Genomic DNA, 24,520 nt, shown 5'->3' on the forward strand with positions numbered 1-24,520 from the left:
ACTGACCACAAGAAGGGTCACTAGGGTTGAAAATGTTGGCACAATTTAAAGAAATACACACCAAAAAATATGTAAATCTCTCAAGCCTTAGGAAACAAAAATAATTTATCTAAAATTAAGCTTATGTAATCACTGTTCTATTTTTTCATGTTTGCAAATAGAAAGCACTTTATAAACATTAAAGGAGTACATAAATATATGATGTTTTTTTCTCAACCTGTCTAGTTTTTAATTCAGAAAAACCTAAGTTTGTCATGACTCAGGCTGTCTTGATCTAATTTAGAGTCTCAAAGGAGTCTTACATGTAAAAAAGCAAAATCCCAGAGTATCTCAGGGCATTGTAGGTAGCTGTAACATGACTTCTTTAATAATATTAAAATGGTATCATCATGTTAAATTCCTGAGTTCCTAAAATATCACCATCCTAAGTTTCTACAAATCACTGCTAGCGTTTAAAAAGTAGTTAAAATCAGAATCATGAAATACTTTGGGATCAAATGGGGATGTTTGTAACCCACAACTTTTTTTTCATTATTTATTCTTCTGTTGTTTGTATGTGTATATGTATACATACATACATATATATGTATATATGTATGTATGTATAACTTGAGAGTTACAGCATTAACTCCCATATGTCATTTGGAAAATGTATTCTTCAAAAAGTCAAATATTTGTGAATTTAGATTTTTTACAATTCCATTAGCTCTTTCTCACTGATCTACTATGCAGATTCAAAACATAAATATAGATTTCATGCTTTTCAGCCAAAGTTGAGTAGTACATCAAAATGATAATGCCTCGAAACACACACACACACACACACACACACACACACACACTCAACACACCAAAAAACTTGTGTTCACTAGGCAAAGTAAAACAACAACAAAACTATTCTGCACAAAGTTTACTACTAATTTGTCTGGATAAGTCATATTTGACATGATGCATGCTTAGTTCAGAAATCAAATACTCAAATTCTTTAAATCTATACAAGTACACCAAGGAATGTTTCTAAATGTGTAAGGTACTAAAAGGATTCAAAGGAGACAACCTGGTGCAGTGGATGGAGGATTGAATTTGAATCACAGATTTAGAGCTAGAATGTACCTAACAGGTAATGTATTCTAGTATCCCCTCTCCTTTTATATATGGGGAAACTGAGGCATGGAGAAGTTAAGTGACTTGCCCAGTATTACAAAACCAGTATTTGAGACAGGATTTGAATAGGTTTTCTTAACTCCAAGCCTAGCACTATGTACTGATATTGATAGACATCTGGGCATGAACTAATATGTGATGCTGCTTCACAATAAATCCTAACTTTGCTACTGATGAGTTATACGACCTTGAACAAATCACCCTCTCTAAATCTCCATTTGGTTATCTTTAAAATCAAATGTTTGGACTAAATCATCTCTAAGATCCCTTTTTAACTCTACATCTGGTATACAAGCTTATATGAGATGGATCTTCTTATTTTGAAATTCAATTACTGATGTGTTCTCTTAAAAATGGCTTACTGTGACTATAGCTTTTCTTCAGAATTTAGTCCATATTCATCTGTTCTAAATATTTTTTAATTTTTTTCTCCCTTCCAGTGACTATTTCTTTTTTTAAAAAAATAGTAATTCATTCAGAAGCAAACATCTGTACCATGTTACCCTAATGGACCATGGGTAACACACACACACACACACACACACACACACACACACACACACACCCCTTGTCTGAGCTGGTTAACAAAGGCTGCTTTCACAGAGTCCTAAACACTTCCTTAACTTTCCGACCTGGCCAACATCTTTTCAAAAGGAATCGTTAGCTGACTCAATCTTAAGTGTGTTGACCATGTCTCTGTGGTTATACTTTCCTACAGCTTGGAGAACCCTTGACTGAACCAAGCTCCTTGTAAAACTTCCAACAGGTTCCAGATATTTCACACAGAGACAAGCTTCACAGATTAACAGAAATAAAAAATGGATTTCTATATAAGGTTGGCAGAAAGCCAGGACTAACGGTAACAGCTTATATTTACCTGGTGCTTTGCAGTTAATTAGGCATTTTTACAAACATCAGATGAGGTAGGCTTCCCTGGTATAATATCCATATAGTGTCCTGGGAAGGTCACTGTATTTGTAATTCAAGAAACCTGGATTCAAATCCTGGCTCTTCAATTCATAAGCTATGTGACTCTGAGCAGGGCATTTCCCTATCTGTTGCCCAGTTTCTTCATCTACAAAGACTATGTGGCTAGACTAGATGCCCTCTAACATCCCTTCTAGTTCTAAATCCTATGATATCCCAAGAAATCCATGAGATAGTACAGACAGTTATCTTTTTAAATAGATGGTAAAACACGAAGAGGTTAATGACTGGCCTAAAGACTAGATTAGAATTTGGATTTGATTTGGGGTGGGGAGAGAGGAGGATTCGAAGGATGAAGGGAAGGAGAAAGGAGAAGGAGGAGAGAGAGAAGGAGAGAGACACAGACAGAAACTCATACTGAGAATGTGTGCCCAAGAAGCAAGACTTTTGTAAGCTTCTTGAAGGCAGGGAACTGTAACACAATGCATAGTTCATGCTTAATAAATGTTCGCTGATTGATTGATTTACAGTTGCTGCATATCTGCTCCAAAGTGTCCATTTCCTTTCCTGGTAAAATATCATTGACGCCGTGGCTAGCTAGGAATTTCAGAGACGAAAATGAATATAGGTGTGTGGCAGACAGAAGGAGTAGGAAGAAAAAATTCTTGCTATTTGATTTACATTGTACGTCTTCTTCAGCAACAAAGGACGAACACACACACACAACCATGTATATGCTTTGGATGAAACACTGCATTTTCAGTAATGTTAAGAACTACAAATTTTAGTATTTTACAATAAAATCATTAAAGGTGAATATGAAAATGGCCATCAAGATACCTGTGTAAGAATGACTACTTCTAAATGACCTCATGATATTACACTTCATAAAGCATCACTAGAGAGGTTTCCTCAATCTAGTTGCTCTGATAGAAATGTGGTTGGCTTTGTGTCACTAGTATAAAATGAATAGTGCTAAATTATGAGTTAGACTTGAAAATTCAAGTCTCACTTCTATTTACTTCTTACAAAAATGACTGGGCAAGTTATCAATTCCTCTCTGGCCTTCAATTTTATCATCTACAAAATGGGTGGGATTAAACGAGGTGACCTCTAAGGTCCAATAAAAATGTAACTATCTTGAAATTTTATGGACATTTTTTCTTCTGATGAAAATATTTGCTATATTTTAATTGCATTAAATATACTGAATATAAAATTTAAAAATCATGAAAGACACCTTTCTGTGGCACAATGTGTAAGTAGCAAAGAGTAGATATTATTTCTTTCTCCATACTTTTCTTTGATTACTGGTTCTGCGTATGTGTGTATGAAACATACAAACTCAGAAGGACAAAACTTTAATAATATCTTTTTTCAAAAAGGATCCACATTTTTGAGTTTCTTTTCATTTTTTTATTGATCACAAGCTTCTAACACATGGTGTTAGAATAATGGTCTTTGGCACCATGACTTCAAAGTTCTTTTTTTGTTTTGCTTCGTTTTGTTTTTTTCAAGTTTAATCTTTAAATTACAAACAGTAGCTACAGTTAGAATTCTTAAAACCTCATTCAGTAAACTAGATGGAAAAATTAAGACAACACACTTATTTTGAGGAACCCACCACCATCCCCCACTCCAAGCAAAGAAGAGTTAAGGAGAAAGTAGAAAATGGAGAATGGAGGAATCAAAAATAAAGGCAAAAATATAAAATAAAAAATAAAGTAGGAGAGGGGCAGAAAGACAAAAAAAGATAGGAATAAAAGGAAAGAGGGTGGGCTCAACAACTTCATTTTCCTGATATAAAATTCAAGTACTTGAAATAAGAAATGTTATTTATAAAATTTACCTATAGTTTGGATGCAGTTTTTCTACCATTTATTTATTTACGATTTTCTGGCTTTTCAAAAGTAACATTTGGACTGAAGGGCACTTGGTGATCATAAGAAAGTCAGTTCACTTTCACGATGACAGACACGCAATGAAACATGCTTGAGGTAACAGGCACACTCCGTAGTTTTCTTCAGGCCATTTCAACAGTAAGCTTCTTCAAAGAGGGTCATCAGAAAAAAGATGGCTTATGAATTTTAAGGCATATGTGAAAGAAAGATGTGCCAGGAATCAGCACCACAATGGGTCCTAGTCCCCTCGGGCTTTAAATATTGCTCGTCTGTCATACGCACTTAGATTGCTTCCCCCAAACAGCAGTAAACACAGTTCTTCTGAGACTGCTTTTCTAAATTAGAAAACAAACATTGCAACCACAAACTTCACTTGTACCTTGGCAAATTATTCAGTAACTAAAACAACCAATACAAAGTTAATTCTTTCATCGTCTCCAAGAGCAGCATAGGAACTTTGTTTCCCCTTTTTTCTCAAGGCTCAGAGCAGACATTTATATGTAAGTATGGAATAATTAAAATAAAAATTTTTCTTTCAAACTTTTTGTCCCAAGTGAAGCTGCTTGGTAGAAGTTCTTTAAATAATTCTCTTTTCTTCTCACTGATCACTTGAAAAGAAACTTTTTTTTTTGTAGAACAGCCATCCAAAAATAAAAGGTCAGTTGGTTTGATGGGAGGAAAATAATTTATGGATCAATAAATGACACTGCAATGTATCTTGTTCCATTTAAAACAGGAAGTCCTTCGTGCAAATGAGTCAGCCTTCCAGGATGCATGAAGCTCCAGCCTTTTCTGGGTGACTCAATAGAGCAATTGTACCTTAGAAATTTGCATCCACCTCCCTATGATGAAAAAAACAAAGCGCTATTTCAGTGAATTAACTTAACTTTGTAAGGAGTACTATAACTTCAACCACATTGCCTGAGTGAGAAAACTATTGTGGAAAATTAAGGGAAAGGTTTTGGGCAATGAAAGGCATTTGTCTATTTCAAAAATGAAATAACGAAGTTTCTAAATTACCTGAAAGTCTTCTCCCACATTGTTGAGAGCAATATTGATTGTAAAAGTAGATGAGTCATGATGGGGTCTGAGGGAACGTTGTCGGTTGGGAGAATATTTAACGACAAAATTCAGCAAAGCAAATCCCTGAGACAACAGAATAAGCCAGAAGAATCTTGGTCAATATCTGAGTTAACAGTGACATGCTCTATAGAAAACTTGGGGGTGGGGGTGGGGATACGGGTGGGATGGGAAGAGAGACTTAAATACCTTTGTATAGTAGCCAGCAAAGACTTTCAGTGTAACTGGTGCAATAAATTCTCTGATAAAATGTAGCCATTCATTTTCCAATCCAACTTGCTTCATGTGGATATCATCAGTTGGGACATTTTCATAACCACCAGATATACGGCTATCCTAATAACAACATCATCGCCATCAACGTAAAGTCTGACCTGTGTAGCACTTGCTTTTAAATTTTCTTGTAAGTTTTCCAATAACAAAATCTAACGGGTAGTAAAAGAGCCAGCTGCTCAGTAATGACCTGCCATCTGCCCTAAAATTGCCACCTCAAAATAGCTTCCCTAACAACTGGATTTCCATAGCTATTCGAACAATCTAACCATAATGACACAGAATAATCTCCAATTTCTTTAAAAATATACCTGAGGGGATCATTAAAAAGTAATGAGAAACATTTTTCTTAGATGGTTTTTCTAGTTTATTACCGCATAGTTACATTCTAAATAGCTTACCTTTCATTATTTATAAAAAAAAAAGAGCATTAGTATTTTTAATTATCTGCCATAGGAAAGGGGTCCCTACAGTCTACCTCCTTACTTCTTTTCAGACTTACAAAGTGATGTAGTGGCAAGAAGGCTATACTTTTTGTCAAGGACCTGGATGCAAATCCAGACTTTGGAGTGTACCACATCTCTTTATTTTCCAGTTCATAGTATGACTGACACTAACATCCTTACTCTAAAGTCAACAAGCCATCCACAGAATTTTTTAGAAAGTTGGCATTGCAGAAAGCAAAAGAAATACCTGAACTGATGGATTCTACCTCTTCTTTAGTGATAGTGAAGAAATTGGAGGCCAAAGAATAATTATGATGGCTCATACATATAATGTACTCTAAAGATTGTAAGACACTTTACATATCTCATCTTCTTCCATCATTATTAAACACATACAACACACAGTTTGGTGTTTACTTACTTACATCTTACAGGAAAGGAAATGAGGAGAGAAATTAAGTCCCTTGCTCATGATCACACCACTATCACATGCCTGAGATGGGATTCAAACTCTTGTCTTAATGATACCAAGTCCCATGCTCTCTCCACTACCCCAAGCTGCCTCTCATTAAGACAGGGAAGTGATTTGCCAAAGATCACATAACTAGTTTGTGACAAAGTGAACCTAGATCTCCTGGCTGATTTCTAGTGAAATACTTTTCTCACCATGCTATGAAATAATTGAAAATATTTAATATCTTTGATTTGGCTTTATACAAACAGAAACTTAGATCTGACTTCCTCATCTTCTATGGTTTGTAATAATCATTCTTATTATTCATATGCATCAGAAAGAGCATTTTATATTAAAATTTGCAACATACATGGTGCTTTCCCCCAGACCATTGTCCGTAGTGCTCCATTTCTTCAACCAATTCATCACAGGCTTTTTCAGAAAATATGGGGAACCAAAAGACATCTGGGCAAGGCTATAAAAGGAAAGGAAATAGTCAAGATTAGTAGACTTTCGTGTGTTTAGTGGGTTTTTAACTATTAACTGAAAATTCAAAAGTGGAAAGGATGAGAGAATATACAAGCATTAACTGCTACTATAATATAAACACTTTAAAATTATTTTTCTAAAATTGCTGATAGTGTTAAAGATGAATAAAGCATACAAAGTTTAACAGTACAAAGTTGTTTTTTTTTTTTAAATAACTTGGTATGCTGAAGAGATAATGGTTCTACTCTAAAAAGGCTTGAAACAATGCCTTTAAACAAGATTTTCGATAATTGTGTTACATCAAAGGCCAGAGCTGGTGTCAACATAATGTTTTTTCTCACTGGGAAAGGGTTTCAGTGAGGTACTCGGCTTGTGATGGACATCTGCTTTTTTTGCCAGTCAGGTATTAATCAGGACAAGAGAAACAAGAATGAGTGCATAAAGGCAGAGGAGGCTAACAAAGTAACACAGGCCACTGTCTCCTAAAGAAACTATGGTATGGCTTGCACATATAGAGAAAAAGGGAAAGAAGTTAAAAAAAAAAAGCAGCAGTGGTCTGGTGGCTGTGAGAGGTTTGTAAAAACAGGGCCAAAAGAGAGATTTAGAAAAACTGTCACATTCGGAGGAATTCATGTAAGGTCTTGCCAGAATTCAATTTGGCAAAGTGGATTGTATAGATATTCTCTAGCTCAGTTGGGCCAAGGTGAGAAATAAAACAGTTAAGGGGTTCTTCTTCTCTGTCTTTAAACAACCAGAACCATTCTGAGATGTAGTAAAGGGAGGCTACGGTGTGATCACAGAATCAAGCTCCAACAGGATCGTTAATGCTAAGATGTACCTTTAAATAAAGTGGTTGCAGATAGATGATTTTAAATTAGAAGACTATTAAAATGACATGATATAATGAAGTTGATATCTATCACTTGAAAGTTGGCAAAGCTCTTTATACTGTCATGATAAGATGCTCTTAAATTGTTTCCAGTTGCTAATTTTCTCAAAAAAAATACTATATAGAAATCAGAATTCAGCATTTTTCAAAAAATCCATTTTATCTCTCTGCTATAAGTGACAGTCACTCTTAACTCACATCCTTAATTGACTATACTTAGTAGACTTTTACCAAAAGAATATACTCCATTTCTATAAGCAAATCTCCCCAATCCTACCACCACCATTCAAGGTAATATAGCATTAATACCCCTCCCTTAAAAATATCCCCTACATTTTGTTCACTACCACAAACCTGCTCCACTAAATTTTCCGTGAAGATCTTGGAATAGTTAGGGTTTATATATTTTTCCTTCCAGTCCTGCAAGGAACCAATGAAGCAGATTAAATTAGGCATATTTTGCATAGGCATATCACCAGTCAAATGTGAAGTTCAAGCATTTTACAAAATATTTATGCTATTTATACAGTGAGTTTTTGTTTTGAGTATGATCTAAACTTATGGCAACAATGGGATACACTCGATATTTTGAACTGAATGTTGGTTGCCTCCTTCTAAAAGATAACAAATGTTTAAGTAAGTCTTCTAAAGTTTCATATTCATGGAATCTTCCAAGGATGAAGATATCTGACAATGTTCTTTATATAATAATAGACAAGTCTATAAACAAATGCTGATCAATATATAGGAAGATGGAGGGGTAAGGAGAAGGGGTGTATGTGTATACATTTGATAGCTAAGGCTAAATGAACTATGTTGAACCAAAAGTCATCACTGGTTGACCCCTTACCTAACTCTTTATTGTTTACATTTCTATAGTCAGATCTAATCACTTCTTTTTTTTCTCAGATCTGTTTACCACAAACATAATTACTAGCTCCTGTAAATGATTCATTTAATCAAGAACCACTTATTAAGTATTTTCACCTCATGTCATCATTGTCATGTTGCAGGGTATGAGGGGAAACCTGATTTGCTAATTCTAATTTGCATTTCTCTTATCATTAGCATTCTTTCATATGGTTCTTAATCGTTTGTGCCAGGTAGTGTCCTAAGTACTAGATACAAAGACAAAAAAAATGAAAAAATCTCCGACATCTTCTGTCTGGGGAAGCAACAAGAATGTCATTGGACCTGGAATCTGGAGAAGCTGGGTTCACATCACTTACTAATTCTATGATGCTGAGAATGTAACTTAACCTCTGTACCTAAGTTACCTTATGTGCAAGTGGAAATAGTAATAACACCTCTTTCCAGGAATGCTGTGATGATCAAATCAAGTATCTGTAAAAAGCCTGGCAAAACGTAAAAGTTATACAAATGCTATCTTTAATTATTACATATGTATGGAAATACGCAAAATAAACATAACTTAAATTCATTCAACAAATATTTCCATATGTTGATACCCATAATTATAGCTCAGGCCTTTAAAGATGAAAAATGCATATTCTAATTCATGTCTGTTTTATATTTAGTTATAATAGCTACATGCATCCATTCCAAACATTTTATTATGAGGAAAAGGCCCCTTTTAATCTAAACTCTGTGTCATTTGAAAACATAAAAATTGAAGCCATTAACAGGGGATCAAAGCAGCAGAATTCAATGAATCTCTTTCCTTGTGACCCTCTGCTCCATTTGATGGTATTTCTAGCTATATACAAACGTAAAATGTGGCTACATGAGAATTAGGCGTCATTGTGTATAAATGTCAAATGAAGTGGTGAGGACGTATCCAAATAATCCAAACCAAAACAAACCCAAAGAGCTTCATCTGAAATATATAGATATTTGAGGCCCAAGCATTTGGACTTCTTCCGCTTAGATATAGCTCTGAGGTGGCACAGTGGCTAGAGAGTTTGTCCTGGAATCAGGATTTCAAATCTGGTCTCAGACAATGGGTGACCATGGCAAAGTCCCTTAACATTTCTCCATCAGTTTCCTTAATTGTAAAATGGAGATCGTAATAACATCTATTTCATAAGACTGTTGTGAAGATCAAATTAGAGACTATCTGTGAAGTGCTTAGCACAGTGCTTGGCACATAGTAGGCATTATATAAATGCTTTTTCTCTTCCCCTTTGCTCCTCCATCTTTAAATAATTCAGACATCTGCCTTAATCCTTTATCTTATTTTCCCCAAGTGGATACAATGGACAGGTAGTAAAGGCTTCATTTATAGATGGAGACAAAAACTTTATTTATCTTCTTATTTGATGGTCATGGGCAGTAAAAATTATAGAATTTGGATAACATTTAAAACATCCCCCCCATGAAGAATGAATCCTAATATAATAGGCATGTGATTTATCTCACACAGATTGCTGAATTTTCAACAAGATTTTATACTGATGCATGAATTCTACTTAGCATAAGGTATAAGGAACTATTTTAGACTTTGTCTTCAATTGTTTTCTATGTCATCGTTGTGGAAAACCTAAACATAAATTATTTCACTTGGAGCCATTTCCACCAGGATAATCTTACTATAGACAAATAAAACCCCTGAAGCAGGGATGAGGAAAAGCATAGTTCCTGCCTAGTTCCTGTGGCTTGTACCGTATATCCTCTCCAGAAATTTGGATAGTAATTTGAAATTTTATAGTCCCTGCTACACTTTAGGGTAGTATAAGAAAATCTCCCAAAGGTCCTGATAATTCAACCCTCCAAAATAACAAACTATTTCAAACTAAAGTAAAGTGGGTAATTTTACTCCCTCTAGGGAAAGTCCCATTTCAGTCCTGTTCTCTTTAAGATGAGAGATAGACAACAAAAGTGAACAAAAAAGTATTTGAATGCTCCAAGACTTCAAAGGAGACCCCTGCTCTATTCAACAGAATATATGAGTATAGTCAGATATTACTATTCCCTCGATGCTGACTGATCCTATAAAAACTGAAAATAAAAGGTATTCTTCATCAGACTGACTGAAATTGAGTTAAGATAAGGACAAAGGAACTATAAAGGCTGAAGCTTCATGGATGTTATAAACCAATTCCTTCCCTTGTAGAAATGTGCCAACTTGCCTAATGAAAAGCTTGTCATGTAGTCACTGAAATGGTAAAAGTTTTGTCCCAACAGGAAGTGAAAGAAGGAAGGAAGGAATGAAAGAAAGAAACAAAGAAAGAAAAGAAAGAAACTTTGTCAAAGGAGGAAAAATAAATTGAAGCAGTATTATCTTCTCTAAACTCAGACTTTCCTCATGTTCTGAATGAGACGGCTCCCTATCCACGAAATGCTTCTTGGCAACTCCATGCAAATTCGTAAGCACTATGACATATGTTTTAGAAGAGCAAGATTAAGTATGTGTTTTCCAAACCAGCGTCTGGAATTCTCCTCATGTGCATCAAAGTACAATCTGTCATGTTGAGCTTGCTCAAACAAGCTTCCTCTGAGTGCTGGAGATGAAAAATGATAGGATGCTTTTTAGACAACAAACTATTGATGCGTTCCAGATTGGTGGAAACCATCCAGACTGAAGGAATGGTTAATCTCACTTAAATTTAAATTTAATTTTCATGTGCCATAGAGAACTCGAGGTATGATCTGGGCTAATTCTGATTGGCATTAAATATCTAGTCTGGACCATGAGCTGAAAATTACAATTTGTACATGCAAAGGAACATGTACTTCATCTTATACCTATTACTCATCAGTTATCCATGTGTGTTATACCCATTTAACATTACAGGTAAAAAATCAAGTCACTGTTGACTCAGATACATACCACAGGATTTTCAAAAATCTGCCAGAGGTCATTATTATAATGGGAAGTATTGTAATTAGCAGTGGACAATAGCCTTCCAAACTCATGTCTGTTAGAAATGTACATGAACACACCCTATGTAGCAAAGAGAATAGTATTAGCAATTTGAGATGAACAGAGCAAGGAATTAACTTAATTAAGCTAGGAAGAAAACCATTTTAAGTAAGAATACTTTCTTTTTTCATATTTCACACACGAGCATGCATCTTCATTTTTGCTTGAATGAACACATGATTTAAAATAAAATACTGTCTATTATTTTGCTAGTTTTCTTTTTAATCAAGGACACACAAATACAAAGAGTTGGCATCATTAGCATTCAACTTTAAAAAAATAGAGCTAGAATGGAATGTATTTACTCCTTTCTCATTGACTTCTAAAATCAGATGTCAGAAAGTAGATATTTGTTTTCATGAACAGTGGCAGCTTGTTAAAGCAGGTTGAGAACTGGCTTTGAAACTAGGAAGGTCCGGATTCAAGATCTGATACATCCTGGCTTTGTTCATGTCACATGAGCTCTCAGAGCACTAGACAAGAACTCTCCTGGATGATAAATTACAGAAAAGGTGCTGACATGCATTGGTAGGGGAAGTTTCCTCTACCAATGAAATCACAGGTTCAGTCCCTATTGCTTTAAAAAGTTACTTATTAAGAAATCAAAGGCAAATACAGTGCCTGTATCTTTTGTTTCCTCTCTCTTTCAAACAGAAAAAATCCTGTAGAAAAAGCAAAAGCATTAAAATAACAACAATTTATTGCACTATCCTTTGGTGTTAGACACCTACAAAATCATAGATTGTGAAAAAGCAGGCTACCACTACTACCAGTTAAAGAAAGAGTCACACCCTCAAATTAAGCAGAGAATAGTCAATAATCAACTCTTGAATATCCATCTAATGGGACAGAGATAGAATTATAGAATCAATAAATGGAATGCACCCATGTTTCCCCAACCTCATTTTTGTCAAAGCTCTGATCTATCATAGTCATTCCTAACACTTTTAGCTACAAAGAATATCAGAAGGGATTCTTTTAAATTTAGCTTTCTCTCCCTTTTTTTTTTTGTTGTTATCCAATAATAAATGTGATACTGAGCAGGGAACACAAAGTTGCCCATCAGACTCCAAATAATCAAGAGTTGAATGGGTCACCAACACACAGAGAGATAATCATGTTAGAGGAAGGCTACCATACAGAATATCAAGTATAAAGCAATTATGTTTCTAAGAGAAATGTGTTCCTTTTAAGTAACTTTTTTCAGCCTCTTAAGGGAATTTGGAAAATCATATAGAATTTCTTGTTTTTCTCTGTTTGTTTTCTTTTCTTTAAATTTTTGTTGTTACTGTAATAGTGGGGAAAACCAAGATTTTCAAAAACGATTTTAAGGCTGAAAAAATGTTCAAATGACAATTATTGCAAATATGTTAAACTGTGTTCAGTTCTCAGTCCTTTCCATCAAAATTAGGTGGTGCAGTGTGAAAACATTACAGAAACCAGACTACAAAAATTGTTTTACAAGAAAACATTTCCTCTTATAAACCAATACAATCTTCCCACTCTTCTGTCTTACACGGGCTTCCTTTAACTACTCCTGAGCAATCATACAATCCTTATACTCATTCCATTTAGTTCTTCCATGACCTGAGATTCACACCCTCTACAATGCAGAGAGCAGCTCACCCATGACTTAGCAGATTGTCATATGAATCACTGTAGTCAAGAGAATTTCAAAACCCTGTGGGCACCTACTGGTGATAAGCCTCTCTGAACATAATTGGGCTGATCCTCTGCCCAAGCAACTTTATACCTGTACTAAAAGCCTTTCCAGCTTTCTAGGACTTGCCAAAATAAGTTCTATAGCCTAAGAGTTACCTCTGCAGCACAGCGAGCTATCACTGAGAATATGAGAATATGGCTGTTCAGTCATGTCCGACTTTCCATGACCCCACAAACTATAGCACACCAAGCCCTCCGAACTTCCACTATTTCCCCAAATCTGCCCAAGCTAGTGTTTGTTGCCTCCTCACACAAAACAAAATATTAACTCCAAATGAACTATGAAAACTACATACCAACAAACCAATCTCCATACTACCTAACTCTTTGTAAATAACACTTCTCCTATTTTATTCCTTTGTTCCTCAATCACTAAAATAACAGACTTTCAGAAAATTACAATCCACAACAACAACTAAAAACAGATCCATATTCTGACGTAAGTTATATAGGAAATATTGATGACTTCACAACCATATTAATAAATGCTGGACACCATATCTGAATGTGGAGCTTTCAATAATTAACCAGACTGTACCAAATGAAACCAGATGATACCCAGTTCCAAGAAACACTTGGTTCTAATAGCAATGCCCTGTAAAAGCTATCAGCAAGTATGTTATTAAGGTGATTTACAGAAGGTGGAATGTGAGAGCAAAATCAATTGAATTCCTAAACCACAAATACCAAACCATTGTAAGATCACTAATGGAAACCCAGTATCCTTGACATCCAGTTCCACACTCCATCACCTTTCTGAACACTTTTATTGCAAAAAGTTCATTGCAATAAGCAAGTCCCCCCCCACACAAATAAACACAGTCTAAAACCACAATTAAAAAAAATATACATATACCAAACTAAGATAGAAGAAAAAACATTTACTATAAGACAATATGCTATATCTGAGATTAACTAAAGATATAATAAAATAAAATGACACCTTTGGGGGGCTGAGCATTTGGAATGTTTCCGGAGTAGGGGAGTCTTTTTCCCTTTGTATAGTCTAAAATGAAGGAGAAGCATCGTGTAAGTTGACCTGCCATCCTCTCTCTCAGGTATTCTTAGATAAACAGAAAATAACAGCCTTTGATCAAAAGCTGACATTCTGAAATGTCCCACATGGACAACATGCAGTAACAAGCCAAGCTCACAACAGGACAAAGACACAATTCCAGCCCCCATTTCTGTTCATATGTAATAACAAAGCTCGTGCTGTAGTAGTTTTGTTTTGAGGCATGGAGTTAAGAAACAGATGGAAGACAAAAGAGAAGGCCATTCTGTGAGGTGCTGTGAAGTCAGATTAGCTGAATATGATGAGTATGTTTTGGGCAAAGATTGCAACTGCTAGAGCTAAGAAGATTCAGTGAATATCAGAACAAATTTAATTTTATATGAAAAACAAACATCATAGAATATCACATGCCTTGGTTAAATTAAATAATAAAGTACTTGCCAACTTTTCTGAACATTTAAAATAGCATTTTATACACTAACATAAAGTCAAATGACTCCCAAACTGTATAACTCAAATGCCACCTTCTGTATGAAGTTCAGCGTTTGCAACATAGTAAGTACTTAAATGATAGACTGACGCTAACCAGTTGGTAACCATCTTGGGTGTTCGGAGCTGAAGTGAACTTAACCAATCAGGTATCCATACTATGTTCAGAATTAATATGATGAGCCATGAAGAGAGGGGAGTCACCATGTTCCCAAAAGAGGAGTGAAGTGGCCCAGATTAAAAATGAATCAGGTCAAACTCCCAGGTCAATCAGAGTGTGATCAAATCATGAACAGCTCTTGCACTTCCAGGCTGGGTGAGTCAGGGAGACCCACTCTTGGGGGAAAAAAAGTCAAAATGATAAAAGTAAATATTTATAAGTGATATAAAAAGAAATCCTGTTTCATAGTAATTGCCATGAAATGTGCTGACAATGAAATAGGAGGCAAGTCTGGGCCAATGACTATGATAGCCTCCAATTTATAAATGGATCATGTTCCAAAAATTCCAACTGTTAATCATTTGTTTGAGTCTTGAAAACAAATCTTCCTACAGAAAGAAAATGTTATAAGTGATGGTCAGGTAGTTGGGCTGGATGATAAAAGTATGCATAATACCATTTCTATGGGGAAATATGTTCTGAATTTAAAAAAAGAAAAAGAAGAAGAAAAAGAAAAACCTTGTATATGAACTTATACAACACAACCAAGTATTTGGGGACCTGCCTGTTCAGTAATCTCCAACTGTCTATTATATCAATAGCCTGAAAATTCATAAGGAAACCTATATCCCAGCATAGTAAAACTGCTGAGTGTATAGTCACAACTATTTCTAGTCAGACAAACTACAAATTTTAATATATTTTATGTTAGATATAACATAATTTTTTCACATGACGTTTGTGAATTACCTACCAGGATATTCAAAACATTTTTTTTTTCTCTTGCCAAAAGTACTTCAAGTCATGACCTAGGATTGCTAGGAATTTATCTACCAGAAGTAAGTGGCCAATACAGTAGCAAAGCCATGGCCACTGTTCAATAAATATTTGTTGAGAAAGACAACTCCATTCTGCCAAAGACAGGCAATGAAATGCTTAAGGGATCTAGCCTTGCTTGTCGCTAAGAGACTCAAGGATTCCTCATACAACTAGGCATTCTGGTGTATTGCAGTGGTGTCAAACTCAAAAAGAAATAGATTGTGACAGGCCACAGACTATTTTTTTTTAAAAATAGTATTATCTATGTTGTATTCTTATTTATTTGCTTATTTATTTGTAATTGTCCAATTACATTTTGATCTGGCTCAATGGCGACAGGGAGTTTTACAGAATGGGTGATGAATTTGACACCTTTGAATGGAAAGGATGACTTCCCAATCATGAGAAACCTGGATTTGAATCTGACTTCTAAAGTTCACTGGCTGTGGGACCATAGTAAAACTCCTTTTCACCTCATCTGGATCTCTAGAAATCAGGATAACAATACTACTATAGATAAACTGCAATTTATTTTACATGGCTATTATGAGGATCAAATGAGATGATATGTTCAAAGAGCTATGCAAACTTTCAATTGCTGTAAAATTGTTGGTGAGGATGACGATGTCAACAGCACAATGATAAGGCAAGACTCATTCATTATAGTGTCCACTGGCTGCCCTAGTAACAGGGTCTTAGCTGTGCATTCATATATAAGACATTCATTAAGTCAATCCAATAAGCATTTGCGAAATTCCGACTATGCACAAAGAGCACTTGTGGTGGGTGCCACTGAAACAAAGACTAACAAAAAACAGTCCCTGCTTTCAAGGAACTGATGTTCTTCGAGGGGACACAGTTTCTGCACATTTTAATGAATGCAGGATAATTTGATGAGGCAGAAGGCACTAGCAACCCAAGAGGAACAGACAAGGCTTGCTGTAGGGGGTGGCAGCTGAGTTGAACCTCAAGGAAAACCAAGGATTCTAAAGGGCAGAGATGAGGAGGAAGGACATTCCAAGGAATAAAGGACAACTTGTGCAAAGGCACAAAGGCCAGAGATATAATAGCAAATTCAAGGAATTAGATAATTTGGAACTATCTGCCCTGTAATTACTGGTGATAAATTACTCCAACCCATTTCTATTATTTTTCTCTTTGGGACTGAAAGAGAAAAAAAATTATCCTTAAAAAATAATTTGCCAAAATCATTCTGTTTCTCTAGAAAGGTATTTCAAAAAAATTGGCTAGTACTCATAAGTAGAAAGACATACATACAATTCAAACATGATGACAACAAACCAGTAAAGCAAAAGAGAATCAAGCTAACTGCCATTGGGCACCTTACCATTTCCCTTGCATTTCGGCAAAGGGCCATATCAGGGTCCAATTTATCACGGACAAAATAGTTCCTTTCATTCATCTCAGATCGGAGAGTCTGCCCTTTAATCAAGTACACATTAGCCATGTATGGGACATTCCATACCCCTCTATGAAAGTAAACAGGAGACATTCTTTAAGATCACAAATGCAAAACATTCCAGGATGTTTTTCATCTATTTGTACTAATAATATCAAAGCTTTCGTGTGTAAATGAAGTCATTAGAATCCTAGATAAAGAGCTGAAACTTCTGAAGCCACCAGCTTCAATCTGTAAATAAAGAAACTGAGGTATGGAACAGTTATGCCTCCCTCTCCAGGTCTTTAGGTTTTGGAGATTAGAATTTGAATCTAGTTCTTAGATTTCAGAATTAATCCTTGCTTCCACCAAAGGACTCAATAAAATACTCACTGATATTTTACAATAGGTTAAAAAAAACAAACAAACATCGATCATAGGCCTCCTGGAGAAATTTCAGTTTGGAATTCCTGCCTAACAGCTTGAATAAATAACATACCTTGCTTATCCCTTAAAGTATGCACACTGAAACAGTCTATGGAAGAAAGTATGGTCTTTTCTTTTTTTCCAATCTATTTATTCATTTTTTTTCAACATTCATTTCCACAAGATTTTGAGTTTCAAATTTTCTCCCCATCTCTCCCCTCCCCCCATCCCAAAACACCGTGAATTCTAATTACCCCTTCCCCCAATCTGCCCTCTCTTCTATCACATCTTTCCCTTCCCTTATTCCCTATCTTCTCTCTTTTCTTGTAGTGCAAGATAGATTTCTATACCCTATTACCTGTATTTTTTATTTCCCAGTTTCATGCAACAACAATTCTCCACATTCATTCCTAAAACTTTGAGTTCCAGCTACTCACCCTTCCTCCCTCCCCACCCATCCCCACTGAGAAGGCAAAATCAATACAGGGTATATATGTGTAGTTTTGCTAAAGACTTCCATAATAGCCATATTGTGAAAGACTAATTATATTTCCTTCCATCCCATCCTGCCCCACCATTTATTCTCTTCTCACTTTTGACCTTATCTTTCCCCAAAAATGTTTACTTCTAATTACCCCCTCTCCTCTCATTTGCTCTTGCTTCTATCATCCCCCCCATACCCCACTAATCCCTTTCTCTCCTACTTTCCTGTAGTGTAAGATAGATTTTCATGCCAAATTGAGTGTTCATGTTATTCCCTCCATAAGACAAATGTGATGAGAGTAAGTTTCACTTTTCCCCTTTCCCACCACTGAAAAAACTTTTTCTTAACTTTTTTCATGAGAGATAACTTATCCCATTCCATTTCTCCCTTTGTCCTCCCAATATATTCCTCTCTCACCCCTTAATTTTATTTATTTAGATATCATGCCTTACTATTCAACTCACCCTGTGCCATCTATCTATCTATCTATCTATCTATCTATCTATCTATCTATCTATCTATCTATCTATCGGGATGTGTGTGTATAATCCCTCCAACTACCCAAATACTGAGAAAAGTTTCAAGAGTTACAAATATTATCTTTCCATGTAGGAATGTAAAAAGTTCAACTTTAGTAAGTCCCTTATAATTTTTCTTTCCTGTTTACCTTTTCATGTTTCTGTTGATTTTTGTGTTTGAAAGTCAAATTTTCTATTCATCTCTGGTCTTTTCATCAAGAATGCTTGGAAGTCCTTTATTTCATTGAATGACCATTTTTTCCCTTGAATTATTATACTGAATTTTGCTAGGCAGGTGATTCTTGGTTTTAATCCTTGTTGCTTTGACTTCTGGAATATCCTATTCCAAGCCCTTCAAACCCTTAATGTAGAAGCTCCAGATTCTGTGTTATCCTGATTGTATTTCCACAATACTCAGATTGTTTCTTTCTGGCTGCTTGCAATATTTTCTCTTTGATCTGGGAACTCTGGAATTTGGCTACCAATATACCTAGGAGTTTTTCTTTTTGGATCTCTATTCAGGAGGTGATCAGTGAATTCTTTCAATATTTATTTTACCCTCTGGTTCTAGAATATTACAGCAGTTTTCCCTAATAATTTCATGAAAGATGATGTCAAGGCTCTTTTTTGATCATGGCTTTCAGGTAGTCCCACAATTTTCAAATTGTCTCTCCTAGATCTATTTTCCAGGTCAGTTGTTTTTCCAATGAGGTATTTCACATTGTCTTCAATTTTTTTCATTCTTTTGGTTGTGTTTTGTAATTTCTTGGTTTCTCATAGTCATTAGCTTTCATCTGCTCCATTTTAATTTTTAAAGAACCATTTTCTTCAGTGTGCTTTTGAACCTCCTTTTCTATTTAACTATTTCTGCTTTTTAAAGCATTCTTCTCCTCATTGGCTTTTTGAATCCCTTTTGACAATTGAGTTAGCCTATTTTTAAAGGTGTTATTTTCTTCAGCATTTTTTTGGGGTCTCCTTTAGCAAGCTGTTGACTCGCTTTTCATGATTTTCTTTCATCACTCTCATTTTTCTTCCCAACTTTTCCTCCTCCTCTCTTACTTGATTTTCAAAATTCTTTTTCAGCTCTTCCGTGACCTGAGACCATTGCATATTTATTTGGAGGTTTTGAATGTGGAAGCCTTGACTTTTATATCTTGCTCTAATGGTATGCATTATTCTTCCTCAGCTGAAAGGATGGAAGGAAATACCTGCTCACCAAGAAAGTAACCTTCTATGTCTTATTCTTTTTCCGTTTTGGGGGCATTTTCCCCTGCCAGTAATTTGACTTTTGAGTTCTTTGTCAAGGAGGGTAATATTCTGGGGACCTGTATGTTCTCAGTTCCTCCAAGGTGGCACAATCAAGGGAGAGGAGTTTACTCCTCTCCTGACCTGCACCACTCTGGTCTGGAAACAGCTACAAGCACTCTTTTCTGCCCAGAATCTGTGAGTAGAATTCCCTGTCCAAAGCAGGCTCCACCAGCCAACCAGTTCTTCTCCTCACCCCAGGGTGGCCACTCAGGATTGAGATCCATATCAGTAGCTCGATTACCCCAGGGTCTTTAGGCCAAGGCTCCAACAATGGAAACTGCAGTAGCAGTGGTTGCTGCTGCCTGGGGCTGGGGCTAGACCTCTGTGTTCCCTTCTCACCTTGGTGAAAGAACTTTCTTATTGATCTTTGAAGCTGTCTTTAGCATTTGTGAGTTGAGGAATCTGGGACCTGAAGCTGCTGCTGGTGACACTTTGAAGCCTGAGTCAGTTCTGTCCTTGCTGCGGTGCAGCCAAGGCTGTGCTCCATGGGCTGTGCTTCGCTTAGTGTGAGGCACCTTTCCTATAGGCCTTCCAGGCTGCCTTGTGCTAGAAATCTCTTTAATTCTGTTGTTTTGTGGCTTCTGCTGCTCTATAATTTGTTTAGAGTCATTTTTATGGTATTTTATGGGCTGTGAAGGGAGAACTTCTAGACGTGTGTCCTTCTACTCTGCCATCTTGGTTCCACTCCTGAAGCGAGCATATTCTTCAGCAAGTATGTGAGGCATTCTCTGGGCAGAAAACATGAGCCATACCAAACTCAACTCATCCCAGGGTTAGCATTTGTAATGACAGAGAATTTAATTTGCTTTGTTTTCTGCTATCCTTTTTAGCTCACTCCAAGTTTAGACCACTTGAGTTAAGTACAGGATAGGAAAGTGTCTGTCTCCGAAAGGTTGTGACTGATGCTTTGGAGAACAAGAAAGGAAGAGTATCACTTTCCCAAGGTTCATTTCAGATGTCATTTTTTCCATGAAGTCTTCTCTGACTTCCCTCTTGTGCTCTTAGAATTTTCACTTGACAGATGAGGAAATTGAGGCAAACAGATGTTAAGTGACCTGCCCAGGGTAAAATGGCTAGTAAATGTCTAAGGCCAGATTTGGACTCAGTTCTTGAGCTACCCAGCTCCCTCTCTATATATAAAACTTATAAAATATAGAAGATATAAATATATGTATTTATATGTGTATATAAAGCCCCACTCGTTAAAATAACCAAGTGACTTAGGCCCCTTCAGGGCAAGAACAATGTCATTTTTGTTTTCAGTTTTATAGCTCCAATATCTACTACAGGATCTTATAACATTTAATAAAATTTTTGTTAAATTTAACTGAATTAAAAAATATGTAATTAGTTTCAGGTATACCCTATCAAAGTCATTTTTCAATAGCATCATTATCATGCATAATTAAGGTCAAATACAAAGTTAGATTTGACTGAATGACATCCTGGCTCAATTTTTCCTTTCCTTGGGTAGTTGAATATCAGAGAAGGAAACAGCTTGATGGAAAGGTCCAGGACCCTTAACCTGTCAGTAACAATCTTATTTGCAAAACAGAGAGTAAGAAGTTAAAGATTATAATACTTCTAGAATACAAAGGAATTGCAAAACAAAACATCAAAACAAACTAAACTTTTATCCCAACTTCTTTAAGTTCAAAGTCACTGTACTACTATTGGGTACACCATCCCTCCAGTCTTTTGAAAAAGGATGGGGGGAGGGGGCGAGGGCCTGGTTCCCAAATCCCCAACCTCCAGCTCTATTTCCTCACCCTCGGTCTTTTGCAACTAAAGGAAAACTCTCTGCATTTTTTTCCTTTGCTTTCTGAGTGTGCTTTCCCTACTGTTGACAATAGATTTTTTTTTCAAAATCTGTGTCAACTACAAGACTTGACTCTAGCTAGATCATAAATTAGAGATTAATTCTCTAATCTCTAGGGAGGAAGAGGTTATTTTTTTTTCCCCCACACTTTTTTTTCCCACACATATACGTTCTAGTATTCTAATAACTTCCACATATATACTGGGTCATAGCAATGACTTCAGGTAACAGATCTCCAATTTTCAGGCCTGTTAAATGTATCTATGAAATCCTTCCTAGTCCAGATTGGGACCATTCTCAGGTCTCCAGAAAGGGATCTTCTGAGAATTTAAAGTCCAATACTGGTTGGGAAAGTGGATTTTCCAATTATAAAAATATTGTGAATTGCCTCCTTGCTCGATATTGTTTTATCTAACATTAGCCCTGTTACCTAAACCTAAGTATTAAAAAGAAAGGCATAACCATTCTGACTCAATCATCAGGGCTTTCTGGTGGTAAAAGAATTGTACATTTAAAAAAAAACTCACAACATATCTTAAAATCTCACAACTGGATTCAGAAAAATTAATCATTGTAAGAACGCTCAATAATTCAATTTTAATAAAACTGATGACTTGACAGCATGATATTTTTGTTGTGCTAAAACTATTCTCCAATGTGGAAGTTGGTTATGAAATATTATTTTTATTAATTATACCAAGGCCATTTATCAAAACATTTTATGTCACTGCATCAAGGAACAAAGACAAAATAAAACAGAGCTGGGGCCTAAAACAATTTAAATGCAAATTTGAAGTCTCTGCTCTAGGCTCCTACAGCTATGAACTTCTAACCCTGCTGCTACCCACTGCTCACATCAGGCTGAAACTTCAGAAGAGAAATACCATGTCAACAAAAAATTACTTAATATTTTAATGAAGTGGAATCTTCACGTTACGCTGGTGGCTCCAGATGGTTTTCCAGGGACGGCTTTCAAAACTTTCTTAATAACACGTATATTTATTTCAGTGTAAATTTAATAATAAGTGATCCTTCTCTACATGGAGAGCAGGCAAAACACATAAAAAGGAAGGCAACATGGCACGACTCTGGATTCAAGTCAAAAGACCTGGCTTTGAATTCAGGTGTTGCCACTTATTACCAGTGTGGCCTCGGGCAAGTCCATTAACCTCCTAAGAGCTTCACAATTCCATTCTCAGTCTGATCATCTGTAAAATGGGGGCAGTGGACAAAATGACTTCTACTTCTAAAGCTTTTACCGTTCAGTCATTTTCAGTGTGTCAATTCTTTGTGACCTCATGTGGGGTTTTCCTGGCAAAGACAATACAGTGATGCACCATTTCCTTTTTCAGCTCATTCTACAGATGAGGAAATTGAAGCAAACCCGTTAAGTGACTTGCCCAGGAGCACACAGCTGGGAAGTATACGAGGCCAGATTTGAACTCAGGAGGATGGATTTTCCTGACTCCAGGCTGGGCACTCTATCCACTGCATCACCTAGCTGCCTACCTTTAAACCTAGCATCTATGATTTTAACTATTCTACTGTACAGGAAAAAAATTACAATATGAATTTCTTTGTAATTGTGGAATTTTGTGCTTTTCTCTCCAAGCAGGGCTAAAATGATTGTGAGAATTCATGTAGCTCATTTAATTTTATCCACTTATTTCCTTATCTGAAAATGGATATGTTCACACTAAATAAAAGTTTATAAAGCAAAAAGCACAAGAAAGATCTTAGTGTATCAATTCTTCTGAGAGGAAAAAGACATGAAAAATGGATTCTCTAAACTGTTTAAATGTATAGTCACTCACATTTACATCGTAAGGATCTCTTTTATACCTAGAAATTCAGACACTAAAGCACTCACTATACAAATGTGAGTGGTTGTCATCACCATCATCATTACTCTCAGTATCACTGTTATTCATTATACATATAATGAGTACAGCATGGGAGATAGAGAACTGGCCCTGGAAACAGGAAGATCTTCCTTCTAGTTCTGCCTGCAACACTTACGAGCTTTGTTACGCTGGGAATCACGAACCTCCCAGGCCTCTAGACAATTCGCTAAGAATATAGACTGCAGCAAAGCTGTCAGTCTGCATTGGCTGAGAGAACTCCTTCACCTGGGAATTTCCTTTAATCAATGAAATCATAGCTTGCCAAATCACAGCTAATCAATGAAATCACAATCCCTATCTGTATTTAACATCGAGGAATTTAGCTATTTAAGCAAACTATCCTACATATTTCCAATAACACACTATAATATATACACACACATGCATATATACATATAACATATATACATATATACACGTACATATACACATATATACATAGGTACATATTATATATATATATTTTTTTTTAATGGGCTGACACTGAAGACAACATGCTGAATTTGTAATTAGGAAAGAGCTGAGTTCAAATTCTGTCTCAGCCACCTAGCAGTTGCATGACCCTGAGTAAATCACCTAACCTTTCTGAGTCTTTATTTCCTCAAATATAAATGAGCAGTAACAGTAGACTCTCCTCTATATAACTGTTATGAGAATCAAAAGAGAGAATATAAATGAAGTGCTTTGTAAAACTTAAAGCAATATACGCGTGTTAGCTGTGGCTATTACCATCTCCTATCAGAAACCTAATCAATCTTAGATCCCTTCTCTAAATTTCTGAAAATGAACTAAACAAATTCTATTTATATTAACATTTTTTAAATTATTTAGCACTTTTCATGCACTATCTGAAACACCAACCAATAGAGTTTGACAGTTTTACAATGTCTATTCAAAGGAATAATAAGCTATTCATTGTTTTTTTTTTTTCAAAAGAAAATTTCTGAGCAT

The 24,520-nt window shown here is 35.8% G+C and overlaps 1 protein-coding gene across 2 annotated transcripts in view; it reads right to left on the reverse strand.

Annotated features, from left to right (window-relative positions):
- Window positions 1-3,484: 3,484 nt before the first annotated feature.
- The window catches only part of PLOD2 (procollagen-lysine,2-oxoglutarate 5-dioxygenase 2), a 113,213-nt gene continuing 92,177 nt past the window's right edge, over window positions 3,485-24,520 (reverse strand). The window contains exons 13-20 of one of the 2 annotated variants that reach the window (XM_072618228.1): window positions 17,060-17,201; window positions 14,172-14,234; window positions 11,414-11,527; window positions 7,978-8,043; window positions 6,616-6,720; window positions 5,262-5,408; window positions 5,013-5,138; window positions 3,485-4,834 (exon numbers count right to left, since the gene is read on the reverse strand). In XM_072618228.1, coding sequence (XP_072474329.1) covers window positions 4,679-4,834; window positions 5,013-5,138; window positions 5,262-5,408; window positions 6,616-6,720; window positions 7,978-8,043; window positions 11,414-11,527; window positions 14,172-14,234; window positions 17,060-17,201 — 919 coding nt within the window. In that variant the 3' untranslated portion in view covers window positions 3,485-4,678. The remainder of the gene's footprint in view (window positions 4,835-5,012; window positions 5,139-5,261; window positions 5,409-6,615; window positions 6,721-7,977; window positions 8,044-11,413; window positions 11,528-14,171; window positions 14,235-17,059; window positions 17,202-24,520) is intronic. The other variant, XM_072618229.1, reaches the window with a different exon arrangement.

Source organism: Notamacropus eugenii, chromosome 6, assembly GCF_028372415.1.
Source record: "Notamacropus eugenii isolate mMacEug1 chromosome 6, mMacEug1.pri_v2, whole genome shotgun sequence".
Classification (NCBI taxonomy): Eukaryota; Metazoa; Chordata; class Mammalia; order Diprotodontia; family Macropodidae; genus Notamacropus; species Notamacropus eugenii.